This window comes from Onthophagus taurus, chromosome 6 (assembly GCF_036711975.1).
Source record: "Onthophagus taurus isolate NC chromosome 6, IU_Otau_3.0, whole genome shotgun sequence".
Classification (NCBI taxonomy): Eukaryota; Metazoa; Arthropoda; class Insecta; order Coleoptera; family Scarabaeidae; genus Onthophagus; species Onthophagus taurus.
In genome coordinates, this window is record NC_091971.1 from 32,285,388 (window position 1) to 32,308,242 (window position 22,855).

General features: G+C 31.9%; 2 protein-coding genes across 2 annotated transcripts; both read right to left on the reverse strand.

The window, feature by feature from the left end:
* Positions 1–13,006: 13,006 nt before the first annotated feature.
* On the reverse strand, positions 13,007–13,848 carry LOC111418292 (uncharacterized). The gene is made up of 5 exons (XM_071197020.1): positions 13,732–13,848; positions 13,548–13,681; positions 13,424–13,491; positions 13,282–13,365; positions 13,007–13,226 (listed from the first exon to the last, which is right to left on the reverse strand). The coding sequence occupies exons 1-5, from the start codon at positions 13,843–13,845 to the stop codon at positions 13,090–13,092; spliced, it is 537 nt and encodes a 178-aa protein (XP_071053121.1). The 5' UTR covers positions 13,846–13,848; the 3' UTR covers positions 13,007–13,089.
* A 7,275-nt stretch (positions 13,849–21,123) lies between these two features.
* On the reverse strand, positions 21,124–21,901 carry LOC111421949 (protein lethal(2)essential for life-like). Its single transcript, XM_023055142.2, has one exon. It carries the CDS (start codon positions 21,884–21,886, stop codon positions 21,296–21,298), a length of 591 nt encoding a protein of 196 aa, XP_022910910.2. The 5' UTR covers positions 21,887–21,901; the 3' UTR covers positions 21,124–21,295.
* Positions 21,902–22,855: the final 954 nt, after the last annotated feature.

The following is a 22,855-nucleotide window of genomic DNA, read 5'->3' on the forward strand; positions in this document are numbered from 1 at the left end:
ATATTGTTTATAAGTAGGTGGGTTGGAAACTAATTTTGACGATGACAAAGAAAGGTACATAATTCTTCTTCTGCGAAACGATTAGAATACATTTACGATTTCGCAATTTTCGTTTCGTTTTTGGTATCGCTACGATCGGCACGTCAGAAATGTCCTATTCAAATGTCCGGGTTTTAGATAATTTATAATCTCCAATTACGCCTTAAATATACAGTATTAAGGCAAGAGGACGGTTCAGAATTTATTATTAGATTTTAAAGAATAATACCATTATGTTATTATTTATTTTATAATAAATTATTGTTGTAAAATAATTATTAAAATTATTATTTTATAATTACTAAAATTTACGTTATCTTACACAGTACCGAAATTATAAAAAATAATACAAAAATGGAACGACCAAAGACTTTACGAATTAAACATTAATCTGAGGAACTCAAAAAAGATTGAATAAAGAAGAATAAGTAACTAAAAAATTAACATCACGTAAACACGTAAAAAATTAAAATAGATATGAGGTGTTTGATTGTTCCTGATATTGATACAAATAAATAAAAATAAATGAGCAGGAAAAATGATTAAGAAATTTACTATATACTACGGCTTAGCAGTCAGTAGAAACTGCGATTCTGTTTATATCTATTAATATCATTTAGATATAATGAGCATAACATTAATTGTACAACTTACACTTGGTTCTTTCCTACAATAATTGTGAGAGATCATAACTCGCCTTATTGATGATACTTTCGCTTGAATATAAAACATACTCTCACCGTTGAGTACCACATCTGAATACTAAGGGAGCTGATAGTACGAACTAGTAGTAAATTATAGTTCTTTTAGCCATAATATCTTACTATCGTCTAAGTCACTAATGTCACATATGTACGACTTAAGAAGCAAGGTTCTTGGATTAGTCAATGACATTGATAATCATTCATCATTTACATGAGGTTTTTCAGGTTACGATGGCAGGTTATCTGTGATATAGATTGTATTACACAGCCCTTAGAATATCTCTGGTACATCACCTCAACTTCGCTTGCTTATTTTAGCATACAAATATTCTTCATAACGTCTAGTACTCCAGGTTGGGAATCCAAAATTGAATCTTTCACTAAAGGGTTCCCAAATCTATTAAGGAATTGATGAATTTCCAACTCTTAAAGATCGCACAAGCTTTGAGAAGATGATAAAGTATCAAATACACCGGATAATAAACCAAATGGTAGCCCGAGGTCTTTTCTTAAACGAACGAAAATTTTATTAAGTCAGATACGTCTGAAGTAATAATTAAGTTAAAGCAAGTTTCATTAATGGTTCTTAAAAAATTAACCATAAGTCAACGGAAATATAGTAAAGGTATGAGCAAACGTTGATGACATCTAGCAAAATGAATTAAATTATTGTCAAGTAACGAAGAAAAAAAGATTTTATATTATGTACAAACTAATTATTTAGCTAAAAAAAGGAATGCAAAACAAAATGGAAGAAGTCAAGGAAATTAGATAAACTGAAGGAGCTATAACATTGAATGAGTCAGAAAGACATCAAAAACAAACATAACAAATAGATCGGATGATGTCATATAGAGAGGTAGAAGAAGCCTGAGCTAAGCCAAAAGATTTCTACCGTTTTTTTCAATCAAGTACTAGTATGGTGAGGAAGCAGACAACAACCAATCTATAATAGAGAGAGTCAAATTTGAAGCAGAAATAGACAGTGATGAAGATAATAAAACTGAAGAAGCCGAAAGAATACCAGAGAAAAAAGATGAAAGTCCAAAAAAAGTCTGAAAAAGAATGCTAAAAGGAGGGAAGGAATTCAGAAATCGAAGATGAATTGTTGCAAAGAAAAAGAGAGAAATACGCATGTAATCCATTTTCGGATACATTATAGTCTTAAATGGCACGTCTTAAATGGATTATTTTTAAAGTTAGATTTCATCAACAAGGACATAAGATCACCAATAGAAAAGCACATCGTCGAGATGTAGAATAATTACGTAACTTTTTGTAGTGTAATGCTGAAGGAAAATCTTCTTTCTCCTGTTGATGCATTCTTTGTTGGGTACGAGCTTATTTTGTCACTTTCATCCCGAGAGTTGGCATACATTTTAATCTATTCACCAATTTGAATTCTCATTGTCACAACTTTTAAAATAGCAAATGAGCCTTCGTTAAAAATGCTAGCTGCTACACTGAGGGAAATTATTCTTGACTATCAAGAAAAATTTATTCTTGAATGTATTTCTTAGAAACAAGTATAAGATACTCTTAAAACAAAAATATTTTTTTGTTTTATGAATAGAAGTGTTATCGAATGAAGTATATCATATTCTTAACATCAAAGAATATCAAGTTTTTGTATCAAAAAGTTCATTTTTGCGTGAATAATTTATAATTCTTAAATGAAGAATTATACAAGATTATTGTACATGAATAAGTTTTTCTAAAAAGAAAGATACCTTCTTCTTGACTTAAGAAATCTCTTTTCCTTACACCAGGAGCATGCGCAATAGAGTTAAACTTAGCACATCGAAATCTAGATGATATAAATTGTGATATTACACTCTTTACACTATTAATAAATGTGTCATTGTATTGACTAATAATTAAAATAGAGAGTTGAGAGAGTAGAGTTAAACAATAATCGGAAGTTATTTTGTAAAATTATTGTATATCGAAGTAAAAATTTGTATAAATCGTTAAGAATGCAATCGAGGATGACATTAGTTATTAGAACTAGTTATAAGTTTAATGTTTATAATCCGTTAGCGCATTCAAATAGCGAGCATGAGAGTTAAATAAGTTTCGAATTGAGATTCTAACCTTACTTTTTAAATTTGACATAATATTAATTTAATTTTTTAAATTTGTTATTAAAAGACTTCAAACCACTTAAATATTATAATTAGGATACTTATTAGTTAGTTTAACGATAATTTGGAACTTAATAACGCATATTGTTGACGAAAATCCCTTTCGTAGTTACAAAGTTTTAACATCAAAAATTCATAACGTAGGGTGAAATTTTCGTCAAATCCTTTAGTCAAATGTGAAAAAGAATAAAGATTAAAGTAGAATTTAATACAAATAATTTTGTAACCTCAAAACAATAGAAATATTATAAAATAGATGACCCACCGAAAAATCCCCCCAATTAGAATGAACCGATTTTCATTTGTTTTAAGAAAATCGTATATAAGGGGAAACATTTTCGGAAGAGTGACAGTCGATTTAACAGCGGTTCTACGTACACGTTGTTTTGTAGAAAGATTAATTTTATCCTTGTGGTGTTATTCAAATATATACAGAAGAGAAAAGTTAGAGGTTTGGAGGACCTTGTAAATACTTTTGAAGGTACGTATAAAATCTTTTTTAAATAAATTAAAAGCAGCTTTTACACAATATTTACGATACTGAACGATGCAAGAGCACATAGTTTAGTAAGTTGTTGTTATGTATAAATAAAAAGCGCATAGTATATTTTTGTTATTTTTAAATATTCTTAACTTGTTAACTTTAAACGGTTATTTGAGATAATATTAAAACTTCGGAAAAATATTTCCATTCGCTTTCATGAAGGACAATCTGTTCTTGAAGAGCTTAACACAAATCAAGAAATTGCCGCTGGTAATTAACTATATACTTGACATTACGTACATGTTTATATTTATAATGTTTTTTGATGACTTCAGTTTATGTCATTGTCGTATGTTCTTTCTCTGCGAGGCAGAATTAACAGACGAGTAAAATTATGTTCTAAAGAGGTGGCTGATTCATTGTGTTTGTTTGTTAAGGTAAATAATGTTAATCTGAATATGTTTACTTGATATCACAATGTTATATTTTAACATATTTAACTATGTAGTATATGATCTTTACAGAATCCAGAAGAAATCGAGCAAAATATAATAGCCCAACGACGATTATATGCTGACCAAAAGATAAGTATACAGCCATAGGTTTTATTCGAAGGAAATTCTATTTGTGCTTCATATGTGATCATTGATGACATAAAATATAAATGCGAGAAGGTAATTGATGCGATTGAATTATGTTTCAAGTCCTTCCATGTGACAGGAGTACAGTATCCAACTCACAGTGGTTATTTGTGGACTCTTATTCAGCAAGGTATTTTATACATACATCAGAAGATAAAATTTATCCTTATATTTGCGACGGTTTATATTATTATGTTTTCAAAATTCTTTCATAATGTTCATTTGTAGCAAGAAACTTAATACTGTTAGGTGATTGATTTTACCTTTTTGAGTTGAAAATTCGTTATTGTTTAATTTATAATACTATAATTTACAGTTTAAATATATAATAAGTTCAAATGATATAAATAAACTTTGTTACAATATTAAACTTTTTTTTTATAGACTTGTACCTAATCTCAACACTATTATACATGAGATAAGAATATAGCGGTTTATAGGGAATCTATAGATGCAATGGATCGATATTTCGCATATCGATATAGAGCAAAGAAGTCGATATTTTGAGGGTAATGTTGTGTTTCTAAGTTGCTACCAACTTCATTATTTTTAAGAAAATTTTAATAATATTGAAGTTAGTAGCCATTTCCGATATAACCGAAAGTGATTGAGACATGACACTACCCTTACAAGATTGATATCTTTGGCTTACATCGACGTGCCAAATATCAAATCCATTGCAGCTGTAGTTTTCCTATAAAATCCTATGTCTCAATTCCGTGGGAAGTATTCTTGTTTCAAGATTATTAATATTCTTATTGCAAGAAAATGGAATTGTTGTTCCAACACTAACATATTCATGTTTTAAGATATTAATACACTTACTGCAAGAAAAAGGGATTGTTGACGCAACACTAAGTTACTCTTGTTTCAAGATAATTGATATACTTCGACAAAGGTTTCGTTTTCTTGAGAATCAAGAATAATTGTATATTTGCTTTGAGAATATGTCGTTTTTCTTTACTCAACAAAATGATCTTCTGGATATATAAGAATATGATGAGCTTGAGCCAAGAGCAATAATCTTCGTTCAAGAATATATTTCTCTCAGTGTATATAAGTGAATATTTTCATTATTTTTAAGCCATAGTATAGATATTTGGGGATAATCGCCAAACAATAGAATGAAAGTTTTCATTGTTATTTTGAAATTCACCACCGAAACATCTTTCTAACAATTCTTTTGTTGATAAGTCGTAAATTGATTTTATTTATTTATTTATTACATATTTGAGATGCATACAGGGAGAATATCCTCAATAAAACATCCTCATAATAAAGAAAATTAATATAAAATTTGTGACATAAACTAAAATAAATACAACAATAAAGCTATCAACAAAACATCCGCTATATATTAGTTATTATTATATTTAGCTAATGCAGAAAGCCCTACTACTCACCAGTACTTGGTGCAGAAGCAATGGGCTCAGCATCAATCCCAATAAAATCGAAATAGTCCCTTTCACTCGGAGAAGGAAGCTACAAATAAAAGCACCCTCCATTGAAAGCAGAACTATTAACCTCAAAACAGAAACTAAATACCTAGGGGTAATACTTGATAGTAAACTAAACTGGAACTCACACTTAGACAAGGTGAGGAAAAAGGCCATCATGGCAAACCAGATCTGCCGCAGGCTCCTAGGAAGGAACTGGGGTCTCAAACCACGAATGGCTCATTGGGCCTACGTAGCAATAATCAGACCCATGGTCGCCTACGCCTCATTGGTTTGGTGGCCAAAAACAAAACATAAGACAGCTCAACAACAGCTGGCACAAATCTAGCGGTTAGCATGTCTTAACATAACGGGTGCAATGAGATCCTGTCCGACGGCTGCTTTGGAAGCCCTACTTGGTCTCACACCGCTCCACATAAAAGGAGGCAGCCTTAAGTGCCTTATCACTGAAAACAGTTTCTTCACTCAAGTTGATGCAGGGTAATCTCAGAGGACACCTCGAGATCCTCAAAGACCCATGTCTAAATCACCTGATTGAAATTAAAACGGACCTTATACCGACGGAATACAATTTCAACCAACCGTATAAGGTCATATTTAGTAGCAGGGATGATTGGGCGAAAGGAGGGCCTCAACTAAAAAGAGGAGCCCTAGCCTGGTACACCGATGCTTCAAAGACAGTAAGATCTGGAGTAGGCATGGGCATCAGTGGACCAAATAGCCACATCAAATTGCCCCTCAGCTCGGACTTAACAATTTTCCAAGCAGAAGTTCTTGCTATAAACTTCTGCACCGCTTTGAACCTACAGAAGGGACAAAAAGGTGCATCCATAAACATTTTCACAGACAGTCGGGCCGCCTTAAAGGCAATTCAGGCCTACACGTGTGGCTCCGCACTGATCAGAGAGTGCACCAACAACCTGAGAGAACTCGCTAGGGGCAATGATGTTACCCTATGGTGGGTTCCAGGTCACAGCAATATTGAGGGCAATGAGAAGGCCGACAAGCTGGCCAAAGAGGCAGCAAACACGCCCTTCATTGGACCCCAAGCTGGATGTGGACTACAAAAAAGCCACCTAAAACAAATAATCAATAACTGGGAGGCTTCAAAGATAGCCTTACGCTGGAAAGAACTTCCAGGTCACAGACAAGCGAAGAGTATGATAACTCCGTCGCAAAACAAAACCAAAGAGGTTTTATGCCTCAGCAAAGGGGATCTAAGAACACTCTCAGGCTACCTAACCGGCCATGTGCCCCTAAAATACCACCTCTTCCACATTGGACAAGCTGAGGATCAAACTTGTCGACTATGCAACGACGAGTCAGAAACTGCTGAACATATACTGTGCAATTGCGTCGCCAGAGGACGTCTAAGGCACAACGTCTTCGGTAAAACTACCCTGTTACCTACCGACATAAAGGTTCAAGACCTTAGGACAATACTAAGGTTCATTAAGGACCTACATTTGCCCTAAACCTTTGGAGGGCTAAAGTTACAATAGATCTTATAGGTCGCGGTAACGAGAGGGGCCGCCCTCCTCAGCCCGGCAGCAATAATAATAATAATATATTAGTTAGTACACATTCTTTAAAAGAGCGTAAAGAAACGTCAAAGCTTCAAGATACATGATTGAAGCTCTTATTATAGGTATTAAGAATTCGAACTAATAGCGTGTTTTGATAAAGGTTGCTGTTAGATACGTTCTGACTTAGATGAGATGTGGCGTTGTAACGTGTAAGCCGTTGTGGTACAATGAAGCTCAACTAAGTCAGAAGATCGGGGGTATCCAGCATACCACTAACAAGTTTGACAAGGAAGATGCAGTCAGAAACAACTCGACGTTGCCGCAGAGACTATAAGTTGAAGACTACGTAACGCCTGTCGTAATCGCAGTAAGGAAGATGTATATGTGCCATATGTGCCAAATAACGTACAAAGCGTCGCTGATTAGCTTATTACTACGATCACGATACACACCGCATACATGGGTTTTCATATTACAGAACCATCACATATATGGAGTACACTGTTGACAAATGCTAAGTAAAGGGTTTTTATACACAAAAAATTCATGAAATTTTTACTGACTGATAACAAATCCCAATTTACGGTGAGATTTCTTTATCATAAATTCAATATGATCATGAAATCGCAATTTGGAATCCAATATGATGCCAAAATCTTTTACTTTATCCGTGGACCGGATACCAGTACCGTTAAAGCTGTAAGGAAAGTTGAGAGGATACCGTTTCCAAGTAAATGTAATTTTTTAGCATTTGTCATAATTTAGGTAAAGATTATTGAAGCAACAGTAGTCATGCAGGTGGTCACGATCTTCCTGTAGTCTAAGACAGTCCAGATTAGACCCGATCCTTTTGAATGTTTTATTATCGTCAACATAGAGTAAAAACGTAGAAAATTTAAAACAAGAAGAAATATCGTTTATGTACATTACAAATAGTAAGGGTCCAAGATGACTACCCTGAGGCACACGGGAGGTGATATGTTTGTAACCAGATACAAAGCTACCAATCCTGACCGCATGACTTCTGTTAGGTAAATATGATAGAATTTAGTGAACAAGACCATCTGGAATATCAAAGTAGAAAAGTTTCTGTACAAAACTAGTATGACCGATTTTGTCGAAGGTTTTGGAGTAGTCGGTGTAGATTGCGTCAATCTGAGTATCCTCGGTTAAAGCAGAATGAATAAAGTTTACATAGGACAACAGATTAGACTCCACCGATCGCCCAGACAGGAAACAATGTTGTTCCTTGATTATAGAGTGAGAAATAGGGAGACTAAGATATTCGTGGATAATTTTTTCAAAGACATTGGGGATAGCTAAAAGAATAGAAATAGGACGGTAATTCGATACCAACTGTTTATCACCGGATTTAAATATTGGAATAACGGAAGCCGTTTTCCACATACTTGGGAAAACACCTTCAAGTAAGAACTTCGAAAAAATATGAAGCAGTGGTGTAGACAGCTCAGTAGTAAATTCTTTTAAGAATAAAGTTGGAATACCATCCCGACCAGGGTTAGAAGACCGGTCAAGATGATAGGACGAGATATAACATACTATCTTGATAAAGTGCCGGTTGGTAGTCGAATTCATTCAGTATTTTCTTCTATTCTGCTTTACGCAATTTATTTTCTTTTCGCTGATTGGGCAATACATATGCTGCGGATTTTAATTTGTAGATAATGGATGGTAGTAAGTTGCTGTGGGGGCATTGTACATATCATTAAGAGAATTTGGATGTCTCCTGATAGCTAAACCATACTAAACCGTTAGCTTTTTTCACCAAGTTTTTATGTTTTTTTCATATCTCTCAGTCGTGCACGATGCGCGCGCCACATACATTTTTTTTTTACCGTAAAGTTGTCGCGATAAGGAATCATAGTCTACAAGGCATTAAAAGTTGCTGTATCTCTATCACCAATATAAAGCCCCTCTTCTAATAAGTTCCATCGCCGGACACAGTTATTTCTAGTACAAAATTGCCGTTTTCAGCATTTTTCATTTCTTCTATTGCTTTTTTCTTCTATACATCAAATACCTTCTATACAAATAATTGATTTTATTAAGTTAACACAAATAAAATTCAAGGATTTTGTCGACAACAGCTGGGTTTACTATTATTCCTCTTACGTTTCCTGCGTATATCTATACCCGACAAATTTTCTTTCTTTTTTGGCTTATCAGCACGTTAAAAGTTCGCAGACTACTGAACGATTCTCGCGAACTGTGTATGCTGAGCGAAATAATACAGATAAATTGAATCCTGTTCTTAGAGAAGGTTTAATCATCACACCGAAATCTGTTCATCTTGCTTCAACAATGCGCCCGATTACAGCCCCCGATATATGGAAAGGAATTACAGTGAATTAAATACATACTCGGAAATCTACAGTATTACATACATACACCTTTATTTAAATTTCATTTACGATTTAAACGTCCACCGTTTTGATATATATTTTTTGTAATTCGCGACGGTAACGAAAGCTCTAACAGTACTCAAACGGGTGCTGTAATGAGACTCCTTACAGCATCCGATGCTGTAATGAGATTTTAGTAACATTTTATGGAACCAGTTCAAGTTGGTGACATTGGGTCATTAATTTTTCTAGTTGTTAATGTGACAATTTTTGTCTATGGATGTTTAAATAAACACGTTCTTAGCATCGAATGCAAGGTCCACAATGATGAGGACATTGAACACTGAACAATTTCTCTTATTTTGGGAGGTGTACATGAAACATTTTTTTCAGGTGAATACATTTTGTGTTTTGACAGTTTATAATTGTCAATTCAAATTTATATTTTCAAGTGTTACGGTGTTACCAACTGCTGCATACCTATTTCCCTACATTGTCAAAATTTATTTATTTTTGTTAAAAAAAAAGGATAAAAACGCGAATTACAAAAAATAGCATAAAAAACACGTTTCATAAGACTTAAAGCACTCATTCATTAAAGAACTCGTGGCTTCGCCACTCGTTTTTCAACTTGAATTCGTGCATTTCAAGCGTGTCTTACGAAACTTGTTTTTTAATATACTATTATTTGATTCTTGTAACTATTAATTCGAACAACTATCAAAAGTACGTTTCAAAAGTAACGGATAAATTCGATAAAATTATTATAAACAATTTAGGTTAGAATTTTCCATTTTTATTACATTTCAGAAAGAATGATACGTTTAAAATGTACCAAATTAACAATACTTCAGAATTTCGTATTGATTGGCTTGGAAGTAATTAAAAATATTATATATCGCAACTTCTCCTTCATAATCAATATTAATGTTTTAGAGTTTAGAAGGAATTGGTTAATCGCTATGGATTACGATTCTTGGTCCTGTGGTATATTTGTTATTCGGAAAATCATGATAATAGTAAATATATTTATAAAATTGTCATTTTTTATTACATAAAATATATCTTGCGTAGGTGCAGTTGTATTAGTACGAGGGAGTCCAGACGAAACGAAACCGTTATTAATGAAGCTAAAAAGGCGATGAAAAATGTTAAATTAAATTCGATTTATTCTAAAATGAAAGAAATTGATAGAAGCAACTGTGAATAAAAACAATAAACGAAATAATTTAGAATGGATTTGTTATAAATGTGTCAAATGATTGAATTAAAATAAATGATTTGAAATTATTAAAATTAACATTTCATAAAAAATTAACTTCGTTTTATTTATTTTAATACGAAAAATTACATTGCTGAACGTAATAGTGCTTCCAGAAAAGATTCAGAGTTGCATACAGTGCGTTTCAAAAGTAACGGATAAAGTCGATAAAATCATTACAAACAATTTATGAAAAGATCGCTGAAACAGGTCTAAAGATTTAAATTTTTTGCAATTTTTTGGTGTATATTTTAAATTTTTTCCGCCATTTTTAAACGAGTTATGACGTCATCGAAGTTTTTTTTAAATGGAACACCCCATTGTTTATATCGGAATTTGAAAGAGAATTTTTTTCTGAATTATGTGCAATAAATATTAATATTGGTTATATAAGAAAATTTTCGAGAAAAATTAATTTAAAGTTTCTTTATTTTCCATTCATTTGATTTAAAAAATAGTAGTAGCCGTGCGTAACCATGGCAACCAAATGTTTTGATTTAAAATTTCCAAGTGTCAAAATTCAATTTGAAACAGTGTATTGTGCGTTAATGAGATTATTTTGAGTAGTATTGTGGAGTTTCTTGTGTTAATTGTTGTTATTCATTGTTATTCGTTGTTATTTGTTGCTATTCATCGCTATTCGTTGTTATTTGATCTTATTGTTTATCTATTATTGGTTATTTTTTATTTATTGACTGTTCGATAAGTAAGAAATTAATAATGACGCTTACTGAAACTGAAAGAATCGAGATTCTTATGATGATTGGTTTCGGAAATAGAGTCCGAACGTATAACGAAGTCCGTGCGTGTTTAACGAAAAACATCCAAACCGTACTCCAATATCACTATCGACAATAAGTTGAATTGAGAGTAAATTTCGCGAACTTGGTCATGTACGAGATAAACCTAAGACCGGACGTCCACTGGCCTTAAATGAAGACCGTCAATTGGATGTCCTGTTAAGTGTAGAGGAAAATGGGCATTCAAACATCACCAATATTGCTGCAAATTTAAATACATCTAGAAGCACAATATCAAGATTTCTTAAGAAAAAAAAATATCACCCCTACAAAGTACACTTGGTGCATGAGCTTTCCGATGACGAGTTTGATCGACGCGTGCAATTCTGCGAAACAATGACGGAATTTATTAAAAACATTCTATTCTCCGATGAAGCAACATTTTGTTTAAATGGCACCGTCCATAAGCAAAACTGCCGTTATTGGGCAGTAGAAAATCCCCATTGGAAAGCCGAGGCAAGTACACAGTATCCCCAAAAGGTGAATGTGTGGGCTGGAATAGTGGAGAACAGAATTATTGGACCGTATTTCTTTAACGGAACAGTAGGCGGCCTTCAATTAGAATTAATTCCAAGTTTATTTGCAATTTTTCCAAATTCACTACATCCCAGAATTTGGCTACAGCAAGATGGTGCGCCTCCTCATTATGCTCTAGTTGTACTAGAATACCTCAACCAAAAATTTCCCAATCGGTGGATTGGCAGACGCGAACATATTGAATGGCCCTTTAGATTATTTTCTTTGGGGTTATTTAAAATCTAAAGTTTATTTTAATAAGCCTGATACCTAGAAGATCTAAAGCAAAAAATTAGAGAAGAAATTCAATTAATCGGCCCGGATATGATTCAAAACGTTCAAGAAGCATTTGTCTCCCGATTAAGATTTTGCCTTGCCGCTAACGGCAGCAATTTGAACATTTCAATTAATGATGATTATTGTTTTCTATCGTTCATGTTACTTTTGTAAACTTAAAGTTTAAAAAAAATGTTTAATTTTTGATATCTCATTTTCTGTTTGCGTTTTTTTTAATGCGTTTGATGCAACAAGCTATTGCTACTTTTGTATCTCAAGTACAATAGTAATAATAATTAATTTAAATAAATAATTCAATTCAAATTGAATTTTGACACTTGAAAATATTAAATCAAAACAATTGGTTGCCATGGTTACGCACTGCTACTGCTATTTTCTATATCAAATGAATGAGAAATAATAAAAGTTTCAATTAATTTTTCTCCAAAATTTTGTTATGTATCCGATATTAATATTTATTGCACATAATTCAGAAAAAAATTCTCTTTCAAATTCCTATATAAAAAATGGGGTGTTCCATTTAAAAAAACTTTGATGACGTCATAACTCGTTTAAAAATGGCGGAAAAAATTTAAAATATATACCAAAAAATTGCAAAAAATTTAAATCTTTAGACCTGTTTCAGCGATCTTTTCATAAATTGTTTGTAATGATTTTATCGACTTTATCCGTTACTTTTGAAACGCACTGTATGTAGCACTATTACGTTTAGCAATGTAATTTTTCATATTAAAATAAATAAAACGAAGTTAATTTTTTATGTAATGTTAATTTTAATCATTTCAAATCATTTATTTCAATTCAATCATTTGACACATTTATAACAAATCCATTCTAAATTATTTCGTTTATTGTTTTTATTCACAGTTGCTTCTGTCAATTTCTTTCATTTTAGAATAAATCGAATTTAATTTAATATTTTTCATCGCCTTTTTAGCTTCATTAATAACGGTTTCGTTTCGTCTGGACTCCCTCGTACTAATTACAACTGCACCTACGCAAGATATATTTTATGTAATAAAAAATGACAATTTTATAAATATATTTACTATTATCATGATTTTCCGAATAACAAATATACCACAGCGACCAAGAATCGTAATCCATAGCGATTAACCAATTCCTTCTAATCTCTAAAACATTAATATTGATTATGAAGGAGAAGTTGCGATATATAATATTTTTAATTACTTCCAAGCCAATCAATACGAAATTCTGAAGTATTGTTAATTTGATACATTTTAAACGTATCATTCTTTCTGAAATGTAATAAAAATGGAAAATTCTAACCTTTAATAGAAAACGTCTTATTTACCCATTGTCCCAAAACCGATCTATGGTTATAGTAGCATTACATGGTTTGTCGTCTGATCGCACAACGTAGTAAACACATCTTTTTGTGACTTCTATTTCACTTGCAATTTCTTGAGGGTACCAGTTTCCCATTATCTAAATAGAAAATTAAGAAAAACTAGAAAGTTTAAATTTTTTTATATAACCTGTGCTAATTTAAAATCTTTCACTGTGGGCATACGATAACAAATCTGACCGTATGCTCCCATTTCGATTAATATTCCCATAATAATCACAAGGAGAAAATATTTTTGAGTCATTTTCATCAACTAACAATTTCACCTTAACCTTTTTTAACGAAACCTGCGTAGTTTTATAAACTACACACCAGATTTTTTGTTACCATTTAATTTTTATAACTAATTAGCGTGTTTGAATTTGCTTCGTTAACATGAAATTTTTTTCACGTTACAATATAAAAATTAATAATAATAAGGTTAGTTACTTTTTACTAATTAAAATTCTTTTTGATATGGAATTTATGAAAACTAAAACGCTTACTAAAAGGCTAGATTCTTACAACAAATTAAAGTTTAAACATAACCCTTCAAAATGATGTATTTATGTAAGCTCCAATAAAATGCTCTAAAATACTTATTAAATAAAAATATCCCAAGTACTCAAGTTCGAACTAGTCATTTGTAACATACTACTGATAAGTCGTATACCGAGAGCTTACGGAAGGGCTTTCTACTGTGGTAAAGGTTGTTTAAAAGACTTTACCACAATTAAAAACTCTTTGTCTTTTTCTTTATAAATAAATTATATTTTACATATGTTATAACTTTCGATACAAGATACGAAGTGAATGAAGTATATCAAATTCTCAAGTCTATTACTTTCGTTTTTCTTTGTTTTTTGGTAACTCGATCTTTTTAAAATAAAATATCAAAATATATCGTAGTGCATTTGGATTTTAGGGAGTAGATTTTGCTATAGAGATTTTTTATATAGAGCTGCTATATAAGCTCATAAGAATCATGTCATACCAGACCACTATAAACTTATCGGAAACATGCTGTGCGACACATACTTCTGCGTAACGCTGGGAACCAAGATGAGAAAACAAAAAAAATTGAACATGGCTCCGTTCTTGAACCCATACGTTTTAATTTATACACATCAGATCTAACAACCACAAGGGCAAGAAAATGTATCTATGCCAATGATATAACACTCGCTGCCCAACAAAAATGGATTGAGTGCACTGAAGATATCCTCTCTAATAATCTGAGAGCTATGGTGAATAACACCTAACCTGAAAAAAACAGAGGTGAGCCTTCCACCTGAATAATAGGAGACTCCACCGAGAGACTCCAGGTCAGTTTTATAACATAACGCTGCAGCACCAAGATTTCCCTAAATACTTAGGCATCACGTTGGACAAATCACTCTGGTTAAGAAAAAACGTCCAGAGAACACATTTGCGAAAATCTGAACTCGCGATAATATCACATAAAAACTCTGCTGCTCTACATGGGGTGTCGCAAAAACTACGCTGCGATGTTCTACCCAGTCACTGGTTTTCGCTTCAGACAGAACCATTCAACAATATCCCAGTACATCGTACTATAGATGTTACAAAGAGAGCACTCAAAAAATAACAAGTTAACTCTGTAAAGTTAAACAAAAGGATGCATATTTAGACATAAAGGAAAAGAAAATAAGCTACTGTATGTCTTGTATACCGGACCTACACTAGGTTGGTATTGCTCGTAGTGAGACTAAATATCACTGCTTTCAATCAATATAAGTACGAAGGCTTTCGCGGCCGGTATGAATTAAACTAAAATTAGAACTAAAACTAGAAGTAACACTAGAAACTTTCGGGTTTTGCCGTGCGTCTTTTCAGAAAAGGTTTAACGTTTCAGATGCCATGTTGTAACCCGAAGTGACTCACTTCGAACCAGTTTCTGAAGAATGTTGCAACAAGTTTAGCATATAGCCGGCCATAGTACTATATGTGAATTGACCAAAAGTTGGAACATAAAATCAAATGCCTTCTACCGTGAGTGTGATTTACATTTTTCTGACAAATTTCTCCACTCTTTTCTGTTCCGGCCATCTCTCTTACTCATTCCAGCTCCTTCTCGGACTACCTCTCATCCGTCGTGCTTCCGCTCCAGTATTCAAGACTTTTTTTGTCTGCCGATCTAAAGGCATTTTTTAAACGTACCTCCCCATAGAAGCAGTCTTTTCTCAATGTATTTTAACTTTGTCATAACGATTCTGTTTACTCCTAAGGCCAGTTTCAAGTACTTCGTCTCTGTAGCTTGAAGCTTACTTTTCTCGATGTAACGAAGTGTAACCAAAAGTCAAAACAGATCTAAATATCGCTTTGAAAATCTTGTAGTACTGTTTCTTTAAATAACTCCTTCCTGTTAATAATGTACACGTTTGACGTATAATTTTATTGCTTTTTCCATTTTTTCGTAAATTTCTTTTTCATTTCTGCTTTGTCTTCCAGCCTTTTTGCCGTTGTTTGCTGGAATCACGCAAATCCGCAAATGCACATTGTCCCACATACACTTTTTGCATATTTCAAGGTCCTATTAACATTTTTCTAGTGTTTTTGTAACATTCCTATACAACGTCGCCCATAAATATCGTGAATAATACTGGGCTCAGTGCTCCTCCCTGGCATAAACTAAATTCATCCGATTTTCAATCATCCTCACTAATTTATTTTTTACTTACTCTAAGTTGCATGCATTATCTTTCTATTTAGGTACTATATCAAAACCGTTTTTGAATCCACTTTGTGAATCGAATAATTTTGGTTTTGTAACATTTGTTTTATTCTTTTGAGCAGCATAAGTTCGTAACATTTTAGTACACCATCAAAATTTTATGACTCTACTAATAAGATAAAAGGCAGCATGCATTCTTTTCCAATTTATCGGTATTGTTTCTTCTCTCCACGCTTTGTTAAGTACCTCGACAAACATTTCTGTCCCAGCTTTGCCCATTTTACTAGAATTTATTTATTTTACTACATTTTACTAGAATGCCTGTTTTTTCGTATTTTCGTTTTTTCGTTTTTGCGTATTTTTTCGCGACCTTTATTATTTCTGTATTATTTAATGTGTATTATTATTTATTTCTGCTTACATTTCGAAAAGTTCTTTGAAAGTTACATTTCCATCTTTCCATAATCTCTTCTTCCTTTGTTCTATTGTTTTTAAATATATTAAAAAATAACTTTTGATGTTCCTTTCCAAATTTTCTTTAAAACACGTCCATGTGCCACATTTTTCCCTTCTGAGTTTAACTTGATTGCCAATTTCTTTTTTATTGCTATGTTCTTTCCTTATTGTTTGATTTTGTTCATTGTTTAGTTTATTTATGTTACTCTTTATTCCTGATACCACCAAGTAAAGATTGTTATTTATATCGGGTCCTCTTCTCATTATAGTGTCCAATACAGCTTTTCTTTCCTCTCATCGTACCAACGAGTAATGAATTATCTGCCCTTCTCTTCTACGTGGTTCCTTCGTATACTTATGTATATCTTTATATTCATAAAACGTGTTTGTTATTATCGTGTCGTTAATTTTATTATTATGCATGTCTTATATGTGGAAGCTTATAACAATTCTCTTATCAATTCTTCTTCTTTGCCTCTTATCAAGGTCCTCAAGCCTCAAGTCCATATGTAGTCACTGGCAGGATGCAACTATCATACACCTTTCATTTTAGGCTTCGCGGTATTTCTTTGTTTTTCAGTATAAAACTAAGTTTTCCAACTGCCCATGATAGTTGATTCCAACGCTTTATTTCTGCTGTCTGATATTCTTTGCCAATTTGAAAACTGTGATCAAGGTATATATACTTACAGCTTACATTCTCTAAGAAAACGTTGTCAATGGCTACATCATTTTGCATATTTCTCATTATTTTGGTTTTATGCTGGTTCATTTTTAGACCTATTTTCTTTGAGTGTTCGTTTAAATCTTGTAATATATTTTCCAGTTCCTCTATGTCTGAACTGACCACTACCATATCGTCTGCGAAACTTAAGTGATTCAAGCATACTGTAACACTGCGCTGCGCTGCTCGGCGCAATTGAGTTAACTCAGTACGTGTTACGTGCGCTGATACCCAATTTTAAAATAAGTCAACTCAATTGCGCCACCGTTGTAAAGGACGCCGGTGTGGCTTGAAGATTTACAAATATGTATGTAAGTGAAAATTACGTACATGATGAACAACTCATCTATTTTGATGTGAAAGGTCGCTTGTTCATAGATATTTTTGATGATGGCGGTATATCGCGAATCTATTCTAGCATCTTCTAATCCTGTCAGACATGACCAGGCCTCAATGCTATCAAAAGGTTTGTTATCACAAGATTTGTCGGTGAATGCCCAGTACTGAAACCTTTCCACTCACCGGTTTGTTCCACTGGTTGATTTGAATCTAATTTGACTGTAAGACGATTCGTAATAATACTAGTCAGTATTTATACAGATGAGAAAATAAACTTATGGGTTTATAATTTAATTTTCTTCCATGCTTCGCGTGTCTTTCTTGTTCTTCAGCTGTCGAAGAGCATGTCTAATTTCAGATATGAATATTTCGGGAAGGTCCTCCGAACCGACATTTAGAACCTTTCTAGCCGCAGTTTCCGGTTTTGGTATGGCAGAAATGTATAGTTTTTTATACAAAGTTTGGATTTCTTTTACAAATCGTATTCTTTCTCTGATTGTATTGCCATTTTCATCCTTTATTTTCGTTATCCTTGGTTTTCCTTTGACTACATTTGATCTTAGTATTTTCATATTCTTGTAATTTTCTATAGATTCTAGGATTTGTTTTGTTTGGTATGCTCTTAGGTTTTTCCATTAGTTTCCAGCTTAAACTTAGTCTCTTTTATATTTTTAAGCTGCTAGAGATATTTTTGTGACTGGTTTTATGTTATTACATTTACATTATTGTATAATACAAAATAACTAATTTGTCTTGGTTACTCCTATTAATTTTTTGTCTTCAGCCTATCGAGCCACTTCTTGCCATTTCAGATCCATTTTTCATTCTCAACCATCACTTAATTGTATCCAATATTTGTTTTTCTTTCTCTTTTCTTCTCAGAAATTAAGAAAATAAATATACAGTAAAATTCCTCTAACTCGAACTTCTATATCTCGAATTATCCTCTAAGTCGAATAATTTTCGTAAGCTCAAGCGTTTAACTACACTGAGAAAAATAATGTGGAAAAACTACCTAAAATTTACTAGTTATAAAAACTAATTCTATTTCGATAATTTAAGATAGATAAATGATCGAAAAATGTATCTTATAAATACCTAATCAAATTAGTTTCATTATATAATATTAATAGATGTTTTCACTATTAATATTATTTTTATTATTAATGGTAGTAGATAGCTTTATCACTTAAATACAGGGTGCTCATTATGTATGGAATATAGCATATATCTTGGTAAGTATCAACTTTATAAAAAAACATTTTATACAAAAGTTGTTTAATATTTTATTTGCCATAATAAGACTGCATTCAATTGTTTTTAATTCAGAAAACAAATGAGCAATGTATTCTTTCGTTAGGCTCATTTGATAGAGATTACTTTTCTCTTTACGATGGCGTAAAATTTTTGTACCCTTACGTTAGAAAATTTTAGAAAAAATTGTTAAAATTGTTTATTAATAAAAATAAATCAATAACATTAATCTAGAGACCCGAGATCTCAAATTATTACCGTAAATTAAATTTACGTGCAAAATAAAACAAATAAACGAAAAATTAGTGTACATCTCCAATAATTCGAGGTACTTCGAGGTATTTGACGATCTCGGATATCTATAGATTACTGTTATTAGTTAAATTTTCTTAATAAGCAATTTCTACATTTTTTCAAAAATTTTCTGATATAAGGGTACTAAAATTTTACGTCATCGTACGAGAAAAGAAATCTCTATCAAATGAGCCTAACGAAAGGGTACATTGCCATTTAAAAAACTTCAAGTGTTATTCGTTGCTCATTTGTTTTCTGAAATAAAAACAATTGAATGTTGTCTTATTATGGCAAATAAAATATTAAACAACTTTTGTATAAAATGTTTTTTTATAAAGTTGATACCTATCAAGATATATACTATATTCCATACATAATGGGCACCCTGTATAGACGTCGTACCTAAATTTTTGTATTAAGAAATATTTTCTATAAACGATCGATGTAACGATGAAAACAGGTAGACAAAACGACTAAAATACAGTTAAATAAAGTATTTAATAAAATAGTACATTCGTCCATTTAGGTAAAATATTTCATTGTTAAATGTATATAGATATTCAGACTAGAACAAAATACATTTAGAGTGTAGATCCATGTTGCAAGTGAATTATTTAAAAAAGCTCAGTGTGTTTTTCACATTTGTCCTCAGTCTCGTTTCTTCACGTCTCTTTAAAGGATCAACATATTTTTCAACAAGTTAAATCTTTGTTATTAAGTGATTTTTACCTGTTGTTTTACCTATTGTTTTTCTTTTTTCTCTCCTTTTTTTGTCTAATTTTTTATTTTTCTTCTCCTTTTTAGCGTTTAAAATAACGTTTTTTGCTGTCGCCATTTTAATCGTATTGCTGTACACGTTTAACAACGCATTATATTGCCTTCAGCTTTATACATGCTTTTAATTGCCCCCTTTTTGATGATCTTCAGTTTACAATATTAGTCTTCTATTGATAGTAAGTAGTTTTTTGGGATTTTATATATTTTATATTTTTAACATGTTTTAATGTGTTTTTTAAATAGTTTTTATAAGTTTTTCATTTTTTCGTTTTCGATCCTGTTAGTCATTTACATTTTTATATATTTTATAAGTTTAATTGCAATATTGTCCAAAATTAATTTAATATTTTCTCGAGTGATTTTAACTTTATGTTTTCTCTTTTTAAATTCAGTTGTCACTGAGGATGGGGCTAGCCCCGAAACTAGTTTGACTACAAATATATTAAATATAGCAAGTTAAGAAGTTTTTTCGTTTTATTTTTTAGAACAAAATAGACAAAATACCAAATACTTTAGGTAATTAAACTACACAACAACTAGACTTATCAACTAGTAGTTTCTTTTTCTAAAAATTAGTTATATATCCTCAGTAAATAGATAAATTAACTATGATAAATTTGACTAATTACAATTTTATTGTATGTCAGCTAGATTACGTTAGGTAAATGAATAAATTTTCTAGCAAAAATGACTATTTGTCTAACAACTAAATTGATTTAGTTCAATTTTCCACATTATTTTTCTCAGTGTTGGCTTCAAATGTTTCTCTAACTCGAATTTTCCATAACTCGAAGTTTTCTTCCGCTCCCTTAGTAATTCGAGTTAGGGGAATTTCATTGTATAGCAATATCTTTAACATAGAAAATAAAAATTTGTTGTGTTTCCTTCACTAAATCTCCAAATGAGGTCATTTTTAAAGCTGGAATCTCTATCCTATGCGTGTACTATATGTGATAATGAGGGCATATTTGGATTAAAATTCGCAAAACATTATATTTTCTTAAAATTTTATTTATAACAACATGGATTGATAAAGGTTAAACAATAAATATTTTTGTGCAGTTATTTAGAATCTACATATTCTTAAGTTCCAAATAAATACAAGTATAAACATTTTGTTATTATATTACATCAATTACATTCTTAAAAAAAATAATACAAAACTTAATTACATATTTACTCAGTTTTCTTTTCCTCTTTCTTGGCCTCTTCCATTTTCGTTTCGACAACTTTGGGTTGTTGTTCGACGACCGTTTTAGATGGAGTTCCAGTTTGAACAATTGGAATACTTCTTTCTTGATTATCGGGAATAACGGTAATTTTCGGTGCGGTTATACTTAAAACTCCATCCGTTGACAGATTCGATTGGATCCTATCCAAATTCAATCCATCCGGAAGAACATATTTCCTGGTAAATTGTCTCGAAATAAATCCATGCTCGTCTTGTTTTTCTTCGTGTTTTCCTTCGATCGTTATCGTATTTTTTCCAGTTATTTTCACCGTAATCTCATTCGGACCAAAATGTTGCACATCAAGGTTAACTTGAAATTTATCTTTATCCACGGTTACCATCGATCCAGCGTCTTTTTCGGTCGACGGTGATCTCCAAGGACGATAATATCCAGCCGGACAACGCATCATCGATCGATTCGATAAAGTTAACGGAGAAAGTATATCGTCGTGGCTTAATCCCAAACCGAATTGTTGATCGATGAGCCGCGAGGGACGATAAGCGAAGTCATCCCAATAATATGGAAACGTAGACATCTTACTTCTTTTTTTCTGATTTAAGCGTAAATATTGATGTTTTTAAAATAACTGAATACTGAAGGTGTGGTCAGTTGTACATCGTTTTATACCGAGTGAATCGTTCTAGAATATTTTGAGATGATTCAATGAGGGGGGATTTGCTAAAAATAAGCTTGATATTGTATATTTTTGGCGCGCCGAGTTTCGTTTTAGTTTTACAGATTCAAAAAGGAGATTTCTAGATTGAAGTAAAGGTGTATATCAGATTTTTGGCTCGAAATCGTTTTGGCAAAAACATCGCATAAATTTTTTGTTTTAAAATTTGTGGAGGTTATTTTGGATTTAAACAAAATTTTCCGATCATTACACAAAATCTTTTGAAATCTTTAAGTTATTGATATTATTACCATGAGATACGATGAGAATATATTGAAAATTTCGCAATTTTCGTTTCGCTTCAAGTATCGTCGCATCTACACTGTCAGAAAAGTTCCATTCAGATGTCCGCAGCTTTAAGATAATTTATATTCTTCAATTACGCCTTCAATACTCAATTAAATAAGCACATAGAAAATAGTTGCGTAATAAGAAAAAAATTTTAATGATTTGAATTTCGAGAAATAACTAACGAGAAAGAAAGTGATTTTGAGTCATTTATAGAAAATTTGCTGATTAGTTTTTAAGTATTTAAAGAATGAAAGTTAATTTGATTTTACTGGTTTAGTTGAGAGTTTGTCTTTAAGCGACCAAGTTGAGTTAAAAATGGTAAGTTATTTTTTTTTTAATTTGGATAAGTTAAAATAAATGTTTTTTCTTAGATTATTAAATTAGGACTTATCATTGTCGCCTTAACAAATCTCGTTGCTTCAACTGAAATTAGTAATGGACATTCAAATTTACCATTTGGTTGGAAATTGGTTAAAATCAACCGAAAATTAACGAATTCGTCAAATCTTAGTCAAATTAACACCGAATTAATTACCTCCG

Coding starts and splice junctions, on each gene's coding strand:
- LOC111418292 (XM_071197020.1), bottom strand. CDS start 13,845: ATGACTCAAAAATATTTTCTCCTTGTGATTATTATGGGAATATTAATC. Junction 13,682..13,731: donor AAGATTTTAAATTAGCACAG/GTTATATAAAAA, acceptor TTTTCTATTTAG/ATAATGGGAAACTGGTACCC. Junction 13,227..13,281: donor TTCGGAAAATCATGATAATA/GTAAATATATTT, acceptor TATCTTGCGTAG/GTGCAGTTGTAATTAGTACG.
- LOC111421949 (XM_023055142.2), bottom strand. CDS start 21,886: ATGTCTACGTTTCCATATTATTGGGATGACTTCGCTTATCGTCCCTCG.